The following is a 20,420-nucleotide window of genomic DNA, read 5'->3' as shown; positions in this document are numbered from 1 at the left end:
AGTTTAAAGATGAAATTCCATTGCTTTCTGGTTTCAATTGTTTCTGCTAAGATAGTGACTGTTGAGGTAATGTAGCTTCTCTAACCACTTTTAAGTTTTCCTAATTGGTTTTGTCTTTGTTTATCAGCTGTTTTTCCATTATGTGCATAAGTATGGCTTCCTACTTTTTTTTCCTGCTTAGAGTTTCCTGAACTTCTGAGTTGATATCTTTCATCATTTTTAAACAAATCCTCAACTATTACATCTTCAAATATTGCTTTTGTCTCATTCTCATTCTCCTTTTCTTCCAGAATTGCAATTACATAAATGTTAAGCCATTTGTGTATTTCTTGCATGTCTTTTACTCCAATCTTTTTTCCACCTTTTCTCTCTCTGCTTCAGTTTGAGTGTTTGTAATCGACCCATATCCCAATTCACTAATCCTACATTCTACTATGTCCCTCTGCTGCTAAACTCATACACTGAGTTTTTAATTTCAGATATTACATTTTTCAGTTCTAAACTTTCTATTTGATTTAGATTCCAGTGGTTTTAAAATTTTCATCTCTTCATCTATTTTGTCCTTTTCCTCTATTTTGAATATATTATAGAACATATTTTGGAGTTCTTATCTGCTAACTTCAGTATCAGCAACTTCTGTGGATCCACATCTATTTTCCTTCTTAATTATAGTCATAGTCTTGCCTCTGCATAACTAGAAATTTATTTTATTGTGTGCCAGACAGTATATAGAGAAAAAATACAGAGGTTCCATGGAAAAGAGACTCTCTTTATTTCATCAGTCAATTAGGGTAAGTAACTAATCAACTCAAACCAATCAGAAATTGAGCTTGATCAGAGATCTATTGCAAGTTTAGTGAGACTCAATCTACTTCTGGTATTCTGGTTCCTAGATTCTGGAAGCACAGCTCTTCTTTGCCTGGAAGCCAACAAAAGACAGTTCTGACCCTCAGAAATTTTCATCTTATCTCTTTAGCCTCCCACTTCATTTAGCTTCAAAACTTTGCAAATGTCTTGAAGGGGAAACCAGCCATTATTTGAAGCAGAGCTCCTTCCTGGTAGCACTGTACAATTGAGAGAGATTTCAGTATATCTTTTAGAAGTTTTTTGTGTTAGATCCCCTATTTCTCCTGTAGCCACAGAACTATGAAAATACCCCAAGGTGAAAACTGTATGCATTTAAGGCCCGTTAATGTTTCAACTTATCACAATAGCACTAGGCAGCTGCTAAAAGGCTGCTGACTTCTGTCCCCAAGCAGAACCCTTTGCCTGAACCAAGCCTGATCCACAGCCTGCCCCCAGATAAAGGACTGGCAATTATCAAGTCACTTTGGAACAATCTTTCCTTTTTTGTAATTTTAGTACATCAAATCCTTGTTTCCACAGCTCTCTGAATCCTTTAAAATGGGATTTTTGTAATGTATCCAGTTTCGTCTAGTGGGAGAGTGGGATTGGGGAAACCTATTTCATTTTCCTGTTACACGAAAGTCCAGTTTTTTCAATGTAATTGATTTCATTTTGCATATTTGTGTGAAGTTGCACATGTTGCTAAATATTTATTTGGATTTTCTTTTTCATTAAATTTTAAAGATGTTTGCCCCTTTTTCTTTCGAGTCTTTCTCTTCATCTTCAAGACATTTTCTCTGTATTGTGAAGATTAGTCCTTATTTTGAGATATGTCACCAATGTTTTTCCAGTTATCTTGTCTTTTGCTTTACGTCATTTTGTTTTTCTAATGAAGACATTTTAACATGGTAATGACTCATTCTCCCCCTTTCCCCCCAGTTCACTACTCAGATTTTCTAAGTCTATCTTTTACTCACTGAAGTGGAATCTTATTAAAATATACTAAATTCTCATGTTTTTGGTACTATTTCTGAACTTTCTATTCTAGTGTGGTGTTCTTCTATTTTTGCACTAGAAACACACTTTTACTTATTGCTATTACACTATATATCTTAATATCTAGTAGGTGAATATCCATTCCCCACTGTGCTTTTCATTTTCAGAGTTTTCATGGCTTTTCTAACAAAATTTTCCACGAGAATTTTAGAATCAGCTTGACTTATTCCAAAGAAAATCTATTGGTATTTTTATTGGGATTGGGATAAATCTATAACAGACAGAACTGACATCTTAATGACATTGAGTCTTCCTATCTAAGGATATGTATTATCATTTTTCAGTCTTTTGGGTATTTAGTAGTATTTAAATGTTTTCTTCATTCAGATCTTCCACATTTATTATGAATACTTTTGTTGTTACTGTGATTATGATATATTTTCTTTCTTTTATAGTCTCATTTTGAAGACAATAAATTAGACTGAACTTTAAAATACTCGAAAATGTGGCTTGACTGCTCTTCTGTACCTTAAAAGTACCAGAGCAGCCATAGGGAGATATAAGAAATACTATTTGAGTAGAAAAATAGGATTACTTTCATTAAGTTAAACCCATTTTTAATAAAAATAAGATAGATTCGTTAAAGGAGTTCAAACTACTGTTCTCCCTAAATTCCCTATATCAATAACCCAAAATAAAACCTGAGAGTTCTCCATGACTACTCCCTCTCCTATCAATGTTTTTTAAAAATATATTTAAAATTTATATTTAGAGAGAGGGGAAGGAAAAGGGAGAGAGAAGCATCAATGTGAGAAACATTGAATGGCTGCCTCCTGCACACCCCACAACCCGGGCATGTGCCCTGACCAGGGATTGAGCCTGCAACCTAGGCACATGCCCTGACTGAGAATCAAACCAGCAGCCTTTCGGTGCACGGGACAATGCTCAACCAACAGAGCCACATCAGTCAGGGCGATCCACGGTTTTTATGGTAAGCATCAAAATCACATCCATAGCTTTAAAAAATTCATATAACCAGGTTCTATCCTTGACCATTTGGGTTCAGGTCTAGGGCTAATCTAGGCATAAATGTGTATGTCTGTGTGTACACACACACATTCATTTGCAGTGATTCTGATCCCTCACCTTTTAAGAATCACTAATAAATTATAAATTAAGTTCTGTTGACCATATATCCTAAATATCTCTGCAATACATTTCTTCATGTTTACTCGAAAATTTTATTTTATTTTTTAAATGTTCTTATTGACTTTTTTATTTATTTATTTATTTTTTATCCTCACCCAAGGATATTTTTCCATTTTTTGTACAGATAGAGTGGGAGGGAGAGAGAGGAAGGGAGAGAGAGAGAGAAACATCGACGTGAAGGGACACATCAAGTGGCTGCCACCTGCACGACCAACCAGGGCTGGGGACAAACTGCAACCGAAGTACGTGCCCTTAGCGGGAACCGAACCCGGGTCTCTCCGGACCGCAGGCCGACGCTCTAACCGCTGGGCCAAACTGGCCAGGGCCTTATTGACTTTTTTAGAGAAGAAGGGATAAATAGAAACATCAATGTGAGAGAGAAACATCAATCAGCTGCCTCCTGTATGCCCCCTACTGGGGATTGAGCCTGCAACCTGGGCATGTGCCCTGACCAGGAAGCGAACGACAACCTCTCAGTCCATGGGACGATGTTCAATCCACTGAGCCACACCAGCCGGGCTACTCTTGCCAATTTTAATCAATAGTTCATCACTTCTCACCTAGACTTCTCTAGAAATCTCCTCTTTGTTATTCCTGAATCTGCTCTTTGCCCCGTATAATTCAGCCTCCAAACAGCTAACAAGGTCATCTACATAAAATAAAAATCAGTCTATGCTACTTGCCAACATAAATTCCTTCAAAACTTCCCATCTGTGATTCAAAAACATTGATCCACCGACCAGTGCTTGTCCACAAGTTTCCAAATTGGTGTACTGCACAATGAGACTGAGAAAAATAATGCCAAATGGTGATGGTTTTACAAAATCAAATTTATTCAGTTTAAATTATCTGTATTCTATGAGTACATATTTAGTATCAATGTATTATTTTATAGAAGGATAGTGCCACTTTTAAACATTCTTACATGAAAAAACAAAAAGCTATTAAATCTATGCTGGCTTCCCCAATTTAAAAAATAACACTTGCCCACATGATCCAAGTCTGGGAACCACTGATTGAAGAATTAAGTATAAGCTCCTTAATGTGCCACACAATATGGAAATTCTGCCCCCCACCCCTGCCCGCACATACACAGCGAAGCTAGCTCTTCATTTAAATTTCTTAAAACTACATTTCATTTATTTGTCTTTTTTTTAATTACACTAATATTAGTTAAGCTGCAGTTATGTGCGAAGTACTATGCTCGATGGTATAAAAAGGTAATCAAGACCGATAATGGGCCCTGACCATAAGGAAGTTAAGAGTTATACATTTTTGGAGTCAACAGACCTGAGTTCAAATCATACTTAACTATAGTACCTGCATATAATTAGTTAGCTATTAAATTCTAATTATAGTTACTGGAAAGAAGTATGGTATAATACAAAAGTGTATACCGGGGGAACTTGACCTGGTCTTGGAGGGTCAGAGGTTTCCATGAGGAAGTGAATTAAGAACTGAGATATGAAGGATACATGGGCATGAAAGTAGGTGAAGAGAGTGGGATTGGAGAGAGATCAGTCTGGGTAATGGGAACAGCATGTGCAGAGTTTGAGGTAGGAACTAAAATGCTGTGCTTGAAGAACTGATGGGATATTAGTGATTAGTGCCCACAGGGACTGGAGTAGAATCCTAGCTAGGCTCAACAGGAGGCTAGATGACAACATACCTTACATGCCACATACGAACTTTGCTCTTTATTCTAAAAATAATAGGAAGCCAATGAATGAACACTGAGACAATGAAAAGATGATGAATGGCTTTTCAGTACATCAAATTTGACAACTGTGGCTACAGTTTTGAGAACAGGACTAGAGGAAAGCAAGAGTAGAGAGTATGGAGACAGCCCTGGCTGGTTTTGCTCAGTGGTTAGAGCATTGGCCTGCAGTCCAGAGAGACCCAGGTTCAGTTCCCGCTAAGGGCACGTACCTTGGTTGCAGTTTGTTCCTGGCCCTGGTTGATCGTGCAGGTGGCAGCTACTCAATGTGTCCCTTTCACGTTGATGTTTCTCTCTCTCTCTCTCTGTTCCTCTCTCTCCCTCCCACTCTACCTGAACAAAAAATGGAAAAATGTCCTCGGGTAAGGATAAAACAAACAAACAAAAAAACAAAGTATGGAGACAAGTTAGGAACCTGCTGAAATAATCCAGGTAAGAAATAATGGTAGCATGAATAGGGAGGTAGCCATCAAAATGGAAGAAAACTTGATAAACTACTAACAACCATCTGCTTTACAATCCTGTGCAAACATCACGCTGTTTTATTTTTCATTACCTTAAAATGACCTATCCCCCTTCCTCCAAAATACCCTTGATTTAAAAAAAAAATTTATAACTAACGTCATGGATGAGTGTTGTTGTATTAGTTTCCTGGGGTTGCCGAAACAAAATGCCACAGATTGTATGGCTTAAAAACAGAAATGTATTGTTTCACAGTTCCAGAGTTTAAAAGTCTGAAATCCAGACATAGCCAGGGCCATGCTACCTCTGAAATCTGTAGCACAATCTCTCCTTGCCTCTTCCTAGCTATTGTTGGTTTGCTGGCAATCTTTGGCATTCTTTGGCTTGCAGCCAAGTAACTCCAATCCCTGCCCATATTGTCACGTTGCATTCTCTGTCTCTGCCTTCACATCTTCTTACAAGGAAACAGGTCATACTGGATTAGGGGCCCATATTACTGCAATATGACCTTATCTCAACTTAACTAATCCCATTTTAAAAGAGTCTATTTCCAAACAAAGTCACATGCTGAGATACAGGTTTAGGACCTCAACATATATTTTGGGGGAGACACAATCTAACCCATAACAGATGCCTATGCCAAAACATTTAAGTAACCCTGGCTGGGAGCCCAATTGGTTGAAGTGTCATCCCATACAGCAAAGGGTTGCAGATTGGATCCCTGGTCAGGGCACATACCTAGGTTTCAGGTTCAAGCCTTGGTCGGGACTCGTACAAGAGGCAACTGATCAATGTTTCTCTATTACGTCAATATTTCTCTTTCTCCCCCACCCCTCTCTAAAATCAATAACAACATATCCCCAGGTGAGGATTCAAAAAAAAAAAAACAATAAAAGACGTTTAGGTAGTGGTAAATAGTAAATGGTGAAAAGCCTCCCTCTCATAACCCAGGCCTAAGCCAATCAACACAGGGTATTCAAAAACAGCATCAACATTACCTGTGAGCTTGTTAGACATACAGTCTCAGGCCCCACCCTGGACCTGCTGAATCAGAATGTAAAGTTGAAAAAGATCCCCAGGTGATTTGTAGGTACATTAAAATTTGAGAAATAATGGCATATTAAATTATTAAAAGAAAGATACCATTGACAAAAAAAAATCTGTTAAGTTTATCAGATTTGCTACTTATTGTAGAGAGGTAGCTCTCAAGCCTGGCTGCACATCAGAATTACCTGGGGACCTTTTAAACGGATGCCAAGGCCCAAGGCAGAACCTAGACCAATTGGATCAGAATCTTTGCAGTGAGGCTTAGGATCAGTAAATCACCTTAAGATGTCCTCAGGTGGTTTTTAGGTACAATCATGGCTGAGAATTATTAGGATAGAGCAAAGTCTGGAAGAAAGTGAAGGGAAAATTAATGTTTAATAGGTACACAGTTTCAGTTTTGCAAGATGAGAAAGTTCTAGAGATAATATTGAACAACATGTAAATACATTTAACATTACTGAATTCAATGTTATGTTTACCACAATAAAATGGGCAGAATAATTCAGACAATCAATTTAAATAAACTATTTGCTTTAATGTACATAGATATGTTATTTTGATTTTTAAACAAATTTTATTTCCTAAGGGTTTTTAAATATAATTACTTTATGGGTTCACCAATATAATAAAACAAAACTTTCAATCAATACATATTTGAAAATCACATGATTTAAATATTTTAGAATGCTTTTTACTGCCCCAAGTGCTCTGGTTTGAACTTCTTTCTTTGTGTATATACTTCTCCCTGGGCCTTTCTTCATGGGGCAGCAATAGGTCTGGCAAATGATCCTTGAATCACCAGGCAAAATGCCATTATATTATACCACCTAAACCACAACCACCAACAACATGAATATCCTTAGCCTTTATTAGATCCCCAAAGATCAAAATTAAGAACTCCTGCTTGCAGATGGCATCCCTACTGGATATCATGTCTTATGTGGGTATTCCCATGGGACCCTAGAAATACTTTTATAAATGATCTCTGTGTAGCACACAAGTCTGTGCCACTCTCTCTCCCATTAAGTCTATAAGCTCTTTGAAAGCCAAGAATCATATATATCATGCACGTATGCATGAATAGTGGACATGGACAACAATCTGGGGAAGGGGCAGGGAGGGAAGGGGGAGGGGGGAATCAGTGGGGGGGGGGGAAGGAGAATCATTTGTAACAAAAATTAATCAATAAAAATAAAAATAAAAAATAAAAATAAAATAAAATAAAATAAAAAAAAAGAATCATATATATCTTTATATCTCTATCACCTACTTATACTCCTGGGCATAACAATGTTTTCAATAAACGCATGACCAAATGAAAGAACTCTATATTCCCTTCACTTCATACACCACTGACATCTTTAAAGAGATGGAATGTTTGTCTATAAGCACATCACTTGGAAGGATTAGAGCACCCAAAAGGTGCAAAAATAATTCCACTCCCTTTTTTCCTCAAGTGATATAGTACTCATGGACTAATATGTAAGGTTTCTAGACTAGGCACCTCACAACTTTTCCTAGAATTCCAAGCTCTACCACAATTATTCCCAGGCAATGACAAATGCTTCAGAGAATCTCCAGACCTCCTAGAGATGCCTCAAAGAGAAGTTGCTTAAGAGTTACTTAAGAACAGACACTACATTTCAGAAACCCAAAAATAAGAATGAGCAATGGTAAATGCAATAATTCTGGAGAGTGATAGTTCTAATAAAGACAACTAAAGGAAATAAGGAAGAGACTCGGGCATTTAGATATAGTTGGAGGGAAGCAGTTAAGAGATAAAACTCAGCTGAGGTCATCAATCAACTCTAAGAACTTGCTCATTATAGGATTGAATATAGCCTGGCCCACATTTCCCCCAATATTTCAATTACATTAACAAATTTATATTTGTATTGAAATGTACATTTCTTGTGATTTTTTTTTTTTTTTTTTTGCATTTTGTTAATATAAAACTGTCAGAGGACATTGTTTTATTACAAACTGACTTCATAAGTCGAATAGTATAGTGGTGAAAGAGCAAAGGGTCTGGAGCTATGCTGGACCCAAATCTCGGCTCTGCTCCTTATTAGCTATGTGACTTTGGGTATGTTATTTGGGTCTTGTCCAGCCGGTGTGGCTCAGCGGTTGAGTGTTGAACCATGCACCAGGAGGTCACCAGTTTGATTCCCGGTCAGGATACATGCCCAGGTTCTGGGCCCATCCCCGGTGGGGGGCACACAAGAGTCGGCCAATTGTTCTTTCTCATCGATGTTTCTCTCTCTCTCTCCCTCTCCCTTCCTCTCTAAAATCAGTAAAGAAAAAATATTAAAAATAAATAAACTGTGTGGGTCTCAGTTTCTTGATCTATAAACAAGAGACTGTTAATAGTACACATCTTATAGCAGCATTATCTAATATGACTTTCTATGACTATGGAAATGTTCCATTCTGTACTATCCAAATGGTAGCCACTAGCCACACGTAGCTACTGAGTGTCTGAAATGTAGCTAGTGTAACTAAGAAAATGAAATTTTAATTTAATTTGAATTCATTTAAATATAAGTTTAAATAGCCAGTGGCTAGTGGCTACTGTCCTGGAAAGCACAGTTTTATATGGTTGTAAGGGTTATCTAGTCTAAGCATTTAAATCCATGTCTGGCACACAATTATCAATAAATGTGAACTAGTGCTATTTTTCAGCATGCCACATCATAAAAAAAAAAAAAAAAAAGTGGTATGCAAGTGCGGGTTACAATTTCTTTCAATTCTTTCCCTAAATTTTGAGGATAATCATTTTCCCTATTTATACTTCCAGGCTAATTCTTTCCCCTTCCAGTTGGCACTAACTTCAGAAAACACCAGACCAGTCTGCACACCAAGCCCCACCTCCTCTTCTTGGGTCCAACACATGTACTCCATGTTCACTTTCTCTGAAGATTTTGCAGACTATAAAGACTACATTTGGTCCTGGCTCCCTTCAGATGCTACCCCCTGCCCCCACTCCCAAAGTTTATACTACATTTACCAGGATCTTTCAAATGTTAGGGCATATTCATTTCCTGTTTAGATAACTTTTAAGATTATTTTTATTATCATACTTGACATAACCAAATTACTTACTCATTCTAAACCTTAAAACATTTCATCAGGCTTACAAAAAGTACACTAAAATTTCCCATAATCTTGTCTTTTTTATTTATTTATTTAAATCCTCACCCGAGGATATTTTTCCATTTTTGTTCAGATAGAGTGGGAGGGGGAGAGAGAGAAACATCGATGTGAGAAGGACACATCAACTGGTTGCCTTCTGCATGACCTAACCAGGGCCAAGGACTAATCGCAACCGAGGTACACGCCCTTGACCGGAATCAAACCCAAGACTCATTGGTCCGAGGGTAGATGCTCTAACCGCTGAGACAAACCAGCCAGGGCCCATAATCTTGTTTTTTAAATGAGGTTAGAAAGGGTTATCTTTTGCTACCCTAGTACACATATTTGTTACCTTTAAGAAAGCTACAAGCTCTGAATACTATATTTCCAAAACAGTCCCATATTAATCAGCTTTTTTTCTAGCACAAAGAGTGCTAGAACAATCAAAATTAATAAGATTACTATTCCTACTGTACAGGATATAGCTGAGGATCTGCGAACAGTTGTTAGAAGAGAATTACAAGTCTGAATTCTTCTCATATCTAAGAAACACAAAAGATATGATCCTGACATTCATAATTTTATATTCTAATACAGGAAATATGGAGAAATAGGTTAAATAATCTGACATATACCTCTAACCCAATGAAGAAGGTATAATTAAACAAGTATTCTGGTGTAATACCAGAGCAAAGCCAAGCGACAAAGAAGATTAAAAAAATAAAATAAAAAATTGAAAAAGCTGATCTCAGATATAAAATACTTTAAAATATGAACTGATTTGAGCTGTAAACTAAAAACAAACAAACAAACACACACACACCCAGGAAAAAAGCCTAGCGAGCCAATGAAAGGTGTGTAGGGGGACAGAGAGTGGTGGCTCTTTCCTACTCTTCTTTTAGCAGGTACAAGCATCCTGCCTCTGTACTAAACTATTCCTGTCCTGTGGCTCCACGTGTCCAACAGTCAGCTTCATTCTCTGGGATTCTTTTTGCCATTTCTAGCAGTGAGAAGTTGTTTTACCTGCAAATAATACAAACCTTGATTTCTGTTACAGGTTATTTTTTCCTGAAGTAATAGGCAGTACTGGGAAAGGGTGAGATTTAGGTTTGATCAGTGGCACGATAAAACAATTATGCAGTTGACCACGTCAGAGTCATTCAAAAGCCTAGTTTCCTGAAGTTATAAGGTAACTCTCAGGTTTTTAAATTAGGGCCACCAACTTCTAGATCAGGAGTGGGGAACCCTTTTTCTGTCAAGGGCCATTTGGATATTTATAACATCATTTGCAGTCATTACAAAATTAACTTAAAAATTAGCCTTCTATATTTGGTCAGGCTAATTTGGTGAGGCATGTGATATTAATTGGGATTGATTTCATGGGCCTTATATGGCCTGCAGACTAGACATTCCCTACCCCTGTTCTAGATGAACAGGAAGAGAACCTCTTCCTCACCAAAGAACCAAGTCCTTCCCTCAGTCCGATTAGGTCCAACTTAAGTCATGCCCATCCCAAAAAGTAAGTTGCCCAGGAAATGTCTTACACCAACTGGTGTAGATGAGTCAAGACTAACTTCTGGAAGTGGGAATGGAGTACACTTCCTCAATCACATGAACTGTGGGAAAGAAAGTTTCTTGAATAAAATGAGAGTTCTGGTACAAGATAAGAAGGAAATCCATGTGCAGCAGGACATCAATAGAATGCATCACACTTCTCTCCCATTCTGCACTGACTCGGTATGTAGTGCTAAATGCTCTGGTTGATTGCTAATGGTATTCTTTACTGACCCGTAACACTACTTATACTTTTAGGGTAAGTGACTGCTGCTGTGAGGAAATGGATAATTAAAGATGAAGTTAAAGATGCTAAAGAAATTTCCTAGCTGGACTCAGGACCATTATGTTGACCTACAATTATGCACCTAGGTACTTTGTCCAATGTAGCACAGGAAAAAACTGAACAATTCAGGCACAGAAGGTGTCTGATTTTCTGGCCTTATGAACACTCACTAAATAGTGTCTGCTACCCTACTGAATAAAAAGCCAACAGGATTATCGAAATAAGCTTCTAGAAAGTGGCCAGACCATTACACCGTGAAGATACTCAACACAATAGGATAGGGCTGTTTGGTTAAGGCAGTAAACAATTCAAGTAACAGATCAAGGAAACTCTAAAACGGAAAACAGAACAAATCTTTGAAGGATTCAATTAAGTACACTGTTTATGGGTCACCATGCATTCCATTGCTCCATACTGTCTTTAGCAGTAAAACCCTAAATTTCTCCAGATGGGGTTATCTAAAAAAGAGCTTTCACTCATTCCATGAGAATGGAAATGGATGTTTTTACAAGTTTGAGTACAAGGAAGAAAAAAGGATACCTGTCAATATCTGATCCTGTCTAACTTGTAGGCAAAAAAAAAAAAAAGGAAGAAAGGAGGGCCCTGGCCAGTGGCTCAGTTGATTGGAGCATAATCCTGTACACCAAAAGGTTGCAGGTTCAATTCCTGGTTAGGGAACATACCTAAGTTGCAGGTTCCATTAATGGTTGGGGTGCATGTGGGAGGCAACAGATCGATGTTTCTCTCTCACATCAATAAAACCATATAGTTATGTGAGGCTTAAAAAAAGAAAGAAGGAGAACAAAGCTTTATCAAGACGATAAAAGATTCACTTGCACATTATTAAAATTCTTAAAGGGTCTGCTGATTTTGAAAAATTTGTAAAAAGCACAGGTTCAAGTTGCTTGCATGCACCAGCTTAATTTGGTTGAACATTCTTTTTAATACTGGAAATAATATTACTAATTACTCTTTTTTTGAGAGAGTGGAAGGGAGGGGGAGAGGGAGAGGAAAACATTGATGTGAGAGAGACATATCTATTGGTTGCCTCCTGCATGCCCCTCCCACATTCCCCCTGACAAGGGATGGGATCAAACCTGCAACCCAGGTACGTACCCTTGACCAGGAATTGAACCTGCAACACTTTGGTGTGCAGACTGATACTCTAACCACTGAGCCACATTGGCCAGGGCTAATAGTTACTCTTAATGGGTTGCTGTGAAGGATTAAACCGTATGTATATACGGATATGGATATGATCATGTATGTATATGTGTGTGTTTCAAGATTACTGTTTCACATATAGCTGGCAGTCAATAAATGTTACATTTCTTCCCCCTTCTCCCAACCTGGACACCAAACTAAATAATATCACACCTAAGCTGGCTTGCACACATTCCTTAGTTAAGGGATCAGGAGGCCAAAGACAGTTTTGTGTCTGTAAACTGTGGAGTGCTCTGTTCCAAAACAAAACTGGTTTTCACTTTAGCAGTGTGGACTTGGGAGGACCGTGTTTTTGAGGGGAGCCTCAGATTCACAATGAGGGCAGCAGTCAGAGGAACACACTTACAGAGCAAAAGGACGACTGGGTCATGAGAGAGCAGCAAGGCCATCATTTCCTCAAACTTTGGCTTTCTGAGTGTGTAATAAGTAGAAACATATATCGAAGTAACAAGCTCACTTGTAAAGAGGTTATTTTGTATATCTACATTAATAACTTGAGGTTGCTTTTATAAATAAAAACTAAGCAAATGCTACTTTTATTATTCTAAGTTTCCTATGAATAAATTACTACAATTAAATTCTACTTAGTTTTTTGACAGCCTCCATCTTTCAATTTGGTTCCCATATTTTATACTTGGTTGTTCTTTCAGAACATATCATGGACGGTTTTAATATATCTATTGACACATACTGCTCCCACATTTCCACAATTAATCCTGAAATTACTCCATTTCCACCTCCAGAAGGTCTGAAATATTTTCCATTGACATTTCATAGAAAGAGAGCTGTCTCAATTTGCAATGGATTACTAAAAAAAGAGCTAGCACATTATACAGACAATCATAACAGCTGAGACAAGAAAATAACCTATATTCTCTAAAACCCATTTGCATCATCAGATCATTAGGTATAAGCACTTCTAAGGCATGGGGGGAATTAGCACTTCATAGCTGCAAGCATGAAATGCCACTTTCTATAATCATCTTTATTTCCTCCATCTCACTTAAGGATTTTAGAGCAAAAAGGATCAGAAACATTCTTTTTGGCCCATATCCTTTTGAGTCATTTTTTTTCTCCTGACATTCTCTTATTACTCCAGAATTCTTTTTTTTTTTTTTTTTTTTTAAAGAAATAGGTTGAATTTTTACCCCTTTGAACTGTCTCACTGAATACGTTAAAAATCACTTCCTGACTGAAGTGAATTTTCACTTATTTTTCAATTTTTCAGTCTGTGAGGAACACCATATTCTTCAAATTATTTTAGTTAGAATATTATATTTTAGCTTTGCCTAGAGTTAGAATTTCAGATGGCTTAAAGGCATTTTTAATTTTAAAAAAAATAGTGGCCTGTGAAGTATGCTTAACCTTTTGAAAGAGAGGTGCTTTTCAGTGAAATGCCCTCAAATCTTCACATTCCTTTAGTGTCTAGACTTAAACAATTTCAGAGAAACTTTCTATTGAAATTTAAATTAACAGGGGTTCCAAACACTTTCAATGTAATGGTCTAATCCAGACAGTCCACCATTTAAATTTCCACAGGAGTTTGGGCTTTACATAAAGTTGTGAATCTGGACACAACTTGGTAATTTGTTTGAAGTTAATTTATGTATGCTAGATTTTATGAAGCAGAATACAATAAAAATATTGTTTACTTAAAAAACAAAAAGACTTAGACCAAAATACTGTTAGATCACTTCTGCTTTCACTCAAGTGGTAACTCTGAGGCAGAATTTCTCAACCTCAGCATTTGGGGCTAGATCATTCTAGGGGCGTTAACTGGGCTGACTAGGATATTTAGCAGCATCCCTAGCCTCTACCCACCAGATGTGAACAGCAGCCCTGCCTCACCTTTCCCACTTCCCACTCCTTCTGACAATCAAAATATGTCTCCAAACAAGGGAGGGTGGTGGTAAGGTCGGAGGGAAGCAAAATGTCTCCAATTGAGAACTGCTACTCTGAGGCATCCTATTTTGTGCATCATTAAAACCTAATATCCTACAAAAATCCTCCTTTTTTTATTTTACAAAGAAGGCATATAATGTAGAATAAAATCAAGTGGAACCAAAACATTCTGACAGGGAAGTATATTTTAAAATATAATCAAATTGAGATTATAATTATTGACCACTCACTTTCTGTGCAGCAAGGTCTGATTTCATCTGAACCTCAGCTAATTTCAAAGTCATTTCTCTGTAAAGGGCACCACTCACTTTTAGGTCCGTCCCCAATGTTTGCTTTTCTCTCTGAAGTTCTTCTCTGATGGAATGGATGTTTTCTTTTCTGTCTGATAAAGCAGGCAGAACACCACTACTCTTTTCTTTGCTTGCTTCACACCTCTGAACCAAGTTGTTTTCAACCTTAACTAAGGCAGAAGAAAGAGAACCAATGATAACCAATTCCTTCTCCAAATTCAATGCCAAATGATCACTTAGGAAATCCTCACTTCCTGATTTTAGATTTTTGAAGAAACAGTTTATAGGGAGAACTCTGGTGAGGTTATGAAGGCACTGGAACAAAACTGTTCGATTCCTGGAATAAAAAACAAACAAACAAACACAGTATTACAAAACTCAGGATAGCACAAAGTGGTTGTGTACAACATATTACAGTAATCAATTAATATTCATGTATAAATACTCTAGCAATGAATAGAACCAATAATGCATGCATGTGATCATTGATAATATTCAGACTGTAGCAACAAAAAATACATATCCTCGCCCAGCCAGTGTGGCTCAGTGGATTGTCATCCCATGGACTGAGAGGTCCCTGTTAGATTCCTAGTCAGGGCACATGCCCGGATTGTGGGCTCCATCCACAAGAGGGGTCATGCAGGAGACAGCCAATCAATGTTTCTCTCTCACATCGATGTTTCTATATCTCTCTCCCTTCCTCTCTCTCTAAACAAACCAATAAAAACATATTAAAAAATACACATCCTCCACCAAGTCAGCTAATACTCATGAGGCTGTTTCCTAATTAATTTTTTTCTCTGAGTAATAAGATCAATATTGTATTTTAAAATTTTCACTGTGTGGGAGAACTAAGAGAAAAATCTTAAAATAATTATTAGGCCTTATTCAACCAAAAATTTTTAAAAAGCCAAAAACAAACATAAAACTAAAACAGCTCAGTTTTTTTTATTTTGTTTTAATATGCACCCGAGGATGTTTTTCCATTTTTGTTCAGATAGAATAGGAGGGAGGGAGGGAGAGAAAGGGAGAGAGGGAGAGAGAGGGAGAAACATAGATGTGAGAGAGACACATAGCTTGGTGGTCTCCCGCACGACCCCAATCAGGGCCAGAACGAACCGCAACTGAGGTACATGCCCTTGACCGGAATCGAACCTTCGACTCATTGGTCCATGGGCAGATGCTCCAACTGTTGAACCAAAGCAGCCAGGGCAAAACAGCTCAGTTTTTAAATGAGGCCACCTATCCATTCATGTTATACTGGGCAAGGCCTGGGCATGTCCCACAATGTCACAGAACTCCACCTTAGGGATTGCTGTTGGACCACACATTCACCACAGTAACTTTGGTGGACCAATTCCAATTTGATGTGTATTACCTGGAATAGACTATCAAAATCCCTTCAAATGGTGTCCTTTGTTTCCAGTGGAAGAATGTCCCATACAAACTTTCTGGCCCTTTACAAAAGCAAATTTCTGGAAATTCTTTGACTACTTCACATTTCATGTGTTCTAAGAGCCATGTCTTCATTGAAGTCAGGGCATATCTGGGTGATGTGATTTGGAAACAAGTTTTGTGCAATGCTGCAAGAAGTGCAAAGAGATCTTCCATGTGTTCTACAAAAACAAAAAAATATGTTTCAAGTTCTGTCATTAAACTCCATTATCAAATAAAGAGTTCTTAGAATTTTCTGATTCAATTAGGTATATGATGTAAAAGTACCAAGAAAAATTACCTATAGGTTTCTTTGGAAACGTCGTTAGGTATTTCCCACTTGAAAAATCTTCTAGACTTAAAGAAAGTCTGCCACATGGAAAAAAATGATGTTTAGAACAGTTACCATTTTCTTTCTCCCTAATTTGTAGTAGCACAATGCAACAAAACTGACTGAATGCTAAAAGTGGTGAAAGAGATGTTACAGCAGTAATTATCTGTACACCCTCTTTCTCAGATGGTTGTCCACAAACAAAGCTCTTCTCTTCTTCTTCCTCCTTCTCACTATCAACAGTCAACTTGATCCTTTTTGCCTCTGATCCTATTTCATATGGCACTGAGCATAGTGCTGGAAAAGAGTCCCTACTCAACTTGATCACCCTATTTTGACACTTAATAAGCCGAAAGCTGGAGCTATGGGGTTCATCCATTAACAACGATAGAGTCACCTGATTCAGAGACCTGTAAAACATCCAGAGTTTGGTTTAGTCTAAACATTTATTCTTCAAAATCGAATAGAGGAGTAAATGCCATACAAATAACAACAAAAAATTTTACTGTCTCCTTTCCTAGGAAACATCATTGCAAATGTAAAATGTATCAGAAAATTAAGCGTAAAAGCTAAATACATTTTTTTAAAATCCTGTAATAACACTTCTCTTAAAATAAGAAAGCAAAAACATTGTAAATATGCTGAACTTTAGGAAAGTAATTTTTTGGTAAGGGAAAGAAATGGTAAATTAATGCCTGATTTTTATTTTTGAAGTAGTCCCCCCTCCCCCTGCTCTTTTCTTTAAACAAGAAAACATTACTCATTTTTAAAGTCTTCAGTTTGGAATGCAAATACTTCTAAAATAAAAACTGCATTTTATACTCTAAGTTACTTAAATTAAATCTGATTTTTAATACAGAATAGTGTTTATCCTTCAGCAATGGTGATTTTTGGGATATAATATTATTAAAATCAATTTCACCTGTTTACACTTAAACATTTTTAATACGGCTACTAGAACATTGAAAATTACATATGTGGCTTACATTATATTTCTGTTGGGTAGTGTTATTCTAGAGCATCAAGATAATGGTATCATGTTAGAATTTACTTACAGCTTCAAAGAAGATGTGGTTTTCACTCCAACAACCAAGCTATCATCTATTAGACGATACCATATCTTCTCTACTAGCTGTTCTGAATCTTGAGAATTGCCTGATACATTTTCATCACAAGTATGAGCAGGATTTTCTTCTTCACCACAAAGAGTAACAAGACAGTCCTTATAGAAAAACATGTTAAAGTAAGTAACTTTTGGCCAGCCTTAAGGCTTACATATTTTAAAATAAATTATATATAATTAACTATTTACTCATATCAAGAAGCGTGGTCTGATTGGACACAAGACAGGGTATCCAACACAGCACGGATGTAAACCTGGAGCCCATTTTAAAAATAATCTGACAATATGTAACCCAGGCATGCTGAAAACAATCCAATCTTTATTTTATCAGTGATTTACATTAAATCTATAACTATAAACTTTTGTATGAATAAAACTGAGTAAACTATTTTTGGACTGCTGATTGATTATTGCTAAAATTTTATTTTTCAAGTCCAAGCCATACTCACTCATTTCCACACACATATGGATTGTTTATTTATTTAATCTTCACTCGAGGACATTTTTCCATCTTTTGTTCAGATAGAGTGGGAGGGAGAGAGAGAGAGAAACACCGATGTGAGAGGGACACATCGAGAGGTTGCCTCCCGCATGACCCCAACCAGGGCCGGGGAAAAATTGCAACCGAGGTACGTGTCCTTGACCAGAATTGAACCTGCAACTCATTGGTCTGTGGGCTGATGCTCCAACCGCAGAGCCAAAATGGTCAAGGCCACATATGGATTTTAATAACAATAGAAATAGTAGGAGGAAGAGGAAGACTAGGAGTAGTAATGATAATCATAATATACAACACTTACTGAATACTTACTGTAGGCCAGGCACTGTTCTAATGCTATTTCTGTATTAATTTATTTAACCTTCATAATAACCCTAGTACCCTAGGCCCATAGTATTATTATCTACATTTCCCATATTTTAAGAAAATGAGGTTCGGGGAGGTCAAGTACCTTGCCCCAGGTCACACAGTCAGCAAGGGGCACAGCTGGGATTTGAACCAAAGCAAAGTGGTTCCAGAGACCATGCTCTATCTTAACTATTAATCTATATTACCCCTCTATGAGGCAAATACTGAAAAACAATATGGGCACTTCCACTAGCATGAACTACACATGTTCCTAGGAATCTAACTGCCAGTAGCAGTGAGATGGAGGCAGACAATTCATCCAAAAGATGCAGAAATGTTTACTACCTACCAGGACTGCTATTCAAATTAACCATGTAAAGGGCAAAAGCACAAACAGTGGTTTCAATGCATTAACTCGTAAACGTTTCTTCCCCTTTTCTAGTACTGGCAAAATTGTTGGGGTGAGTTAAGGAAGGAAAATGGGGAGACTTTTAACAATGACTTTCGTGAAGTTTCTCAAGAAATTAGAAGAGTGATATAGAAATGTAACATGATAGGTTTTTGCTATGTGTCTTATACTCACAGAATCATATTTTGGACCCAAACCCTCATATTGCTAGCACTGAAACACAGACACAAGGCACAGGCCATTATAAGAATTGTCAACTTTGAAGAGGTTCAGACCAAAAGCACTAAAGTGACCGGAGGGAATAAAATGCACTGTCAAGTTCCTCACTGCCCAGATTTCTTGATTTATTTGTAACTGTGCTATCCTGTCTTTCTCTGCATGGAGTAATGTGCATAAATACTATTTCTATGAAGTCACAGCAGTTTTTGCTAATTTTCTACATTGCTCTACAGGCATAAATAATTGCAAGGTACCTGAAGAGGTTCTTATGATGGTCAACGACAAGGAAAATGACAGTAAAATGATAAAAAGCAGACATAAGGGCTAAAAAAATCAAAGCAATTTAGAAACATTAACTAGAGAAATAAACATCCTTAAAAATGAACCATGCAAGAGACTAAAAGAACAACTATTACGCTAATGATGAAATTGTGTCATTAAAACAAGGTTAAATAATGTTCAGTAATTCTGTTTAAGAAGTCAGAAAATATATAATTCACTTAGGTGTAATTTCTATTCAAACTATACAAGTAACAAAAGTTTAGTTAAATTTTCTTTAAACATAAGGACTTATTCCTCAAGGTTCCTAATAACTGAGATTTTAATATTCTACCAAGTAAGAATAATTTGCAAATTGGTAAAATACTGGCTTCTTAATCACACATATTTTTCAATGTCATAAAAGCCCATTGATAATTCCTGCCACTTTGCCTCTTGATCCATTTAGCATTTCTAGTATATTCTAATTTCTAAGTTAAGTAACTCTTTTTCTGTAACAGTGTCAAAAATAAAAACAAAGTTAAACAAATAAATAACTCTTTAATAGGTTTTAATTCACAAAATGATAAAGTGGTCACATGATTTATTTTACCTCTTCTGCAATTGATGTACTATCTTCTTTTCCCTGAAGCAGGTTCATTAAAGCTTTGTAAGATTTTAAAATAATTTTTTCCTTCAGCAAAAGGTGCTTCTGTACTTCCTGAATAGATGCCAAACCAACCTGTAAAGTAGAAAGAAAAATCATTGCCAGAGACATAGTTTCAAATGAACACTGACATACCATTAATTCAGGAAGTGCTCTCCCCAAATCTGCTTATTAATTCATTTTTCTGTAGAAAAGGAGAGACTACTTCTCAGACCAAAACTATTTTACTTGTAAATTTTAAGTATTTAATTACAAAAAAAATACAGCAAGTAACTGCAATAGATTGTATGTATCAAATTGAGAGTATGCCAATTAGCATTCATTTCACTATTGAGTTTAGTAATCAATCAATATGAATATGAGTAAATCCAATTAATATGAATAAATATCAAAGCCTACTAACACTCCTATCCCCACAAGGAAACTGTTTTTCTTGTTGAAATAATTTCAGTTTCAAAAAGCAAAAG

The 20,420-nt window shown here is 36.8% G+C and overlaps 1 protein-coding gene across 7 annotated transcripts in view; it reads right to left on the bottom strand.

Moving 5' to 3' along the window:
• Positions 1 to 20,420, bottom strand: part of FANCB (FA complementation group B) — an 82,923-nt gene that overhangs the window by 40,690 nt on the left and 21,813 nt on the right. For 3 of the 7 annotated variants that reach the window (XM_036270779.1, XM_036270777.1, XM_036270778.1), the window contains 5 exons: positions 19,900 to 20,028; positions 17,486 to 17,652; positions 16,401 to 16,840; positions 16,044 to 16,281; positions 14,684 to 15,002 (listed from right to left, as the gene is read on the bottom strand). In XM_036270779.1, the coding sequence (XP_036126672.1) occupies positions 14,684 to 15,002; positions 16,044 to 16,281; positions 16,401 to 16,840; positions 17,486 to 17,652; positions 19,900 to 20,028 (1,293 nt within the window). Of the gene's footprint in view, positions 1 to 6,462; positions 6,623 to 12,821; positions 12,885 to 14,683; positions 15,003 to 16,043; positions 16,282 to 16,400; positions 16,841 to 17,485; positions 17,653 to 19,899; positions 20,029 to 20,420 lie in introns of those variants that run through there. The other 4 variants (XM_036270782.1, XM_036270780.1, XM_036270783.1 and 1 more) reach the window with 4 other exon arrangements.

The sequence above is a fragment of the Molossus molossus genome, unplaced genomic scaffold (assembly GCF_014108415.1).
Source record: "Molossus molossus isolate mMolMol1 unplaced genomic scaffold, mMolMol1.p scaffold_m16_p_2, whole genome shotgun sequence".
In the NCBI taxonomy this organism is placed as follows: Eukaryota; Metazoa; Chordata; class Mammalia; order Chiroptera; family Molossidae; genus Molossus; species Molossus molossus.
This window is presented reverse-complemented; position numbering and strand designations above follow the sequence as displayed.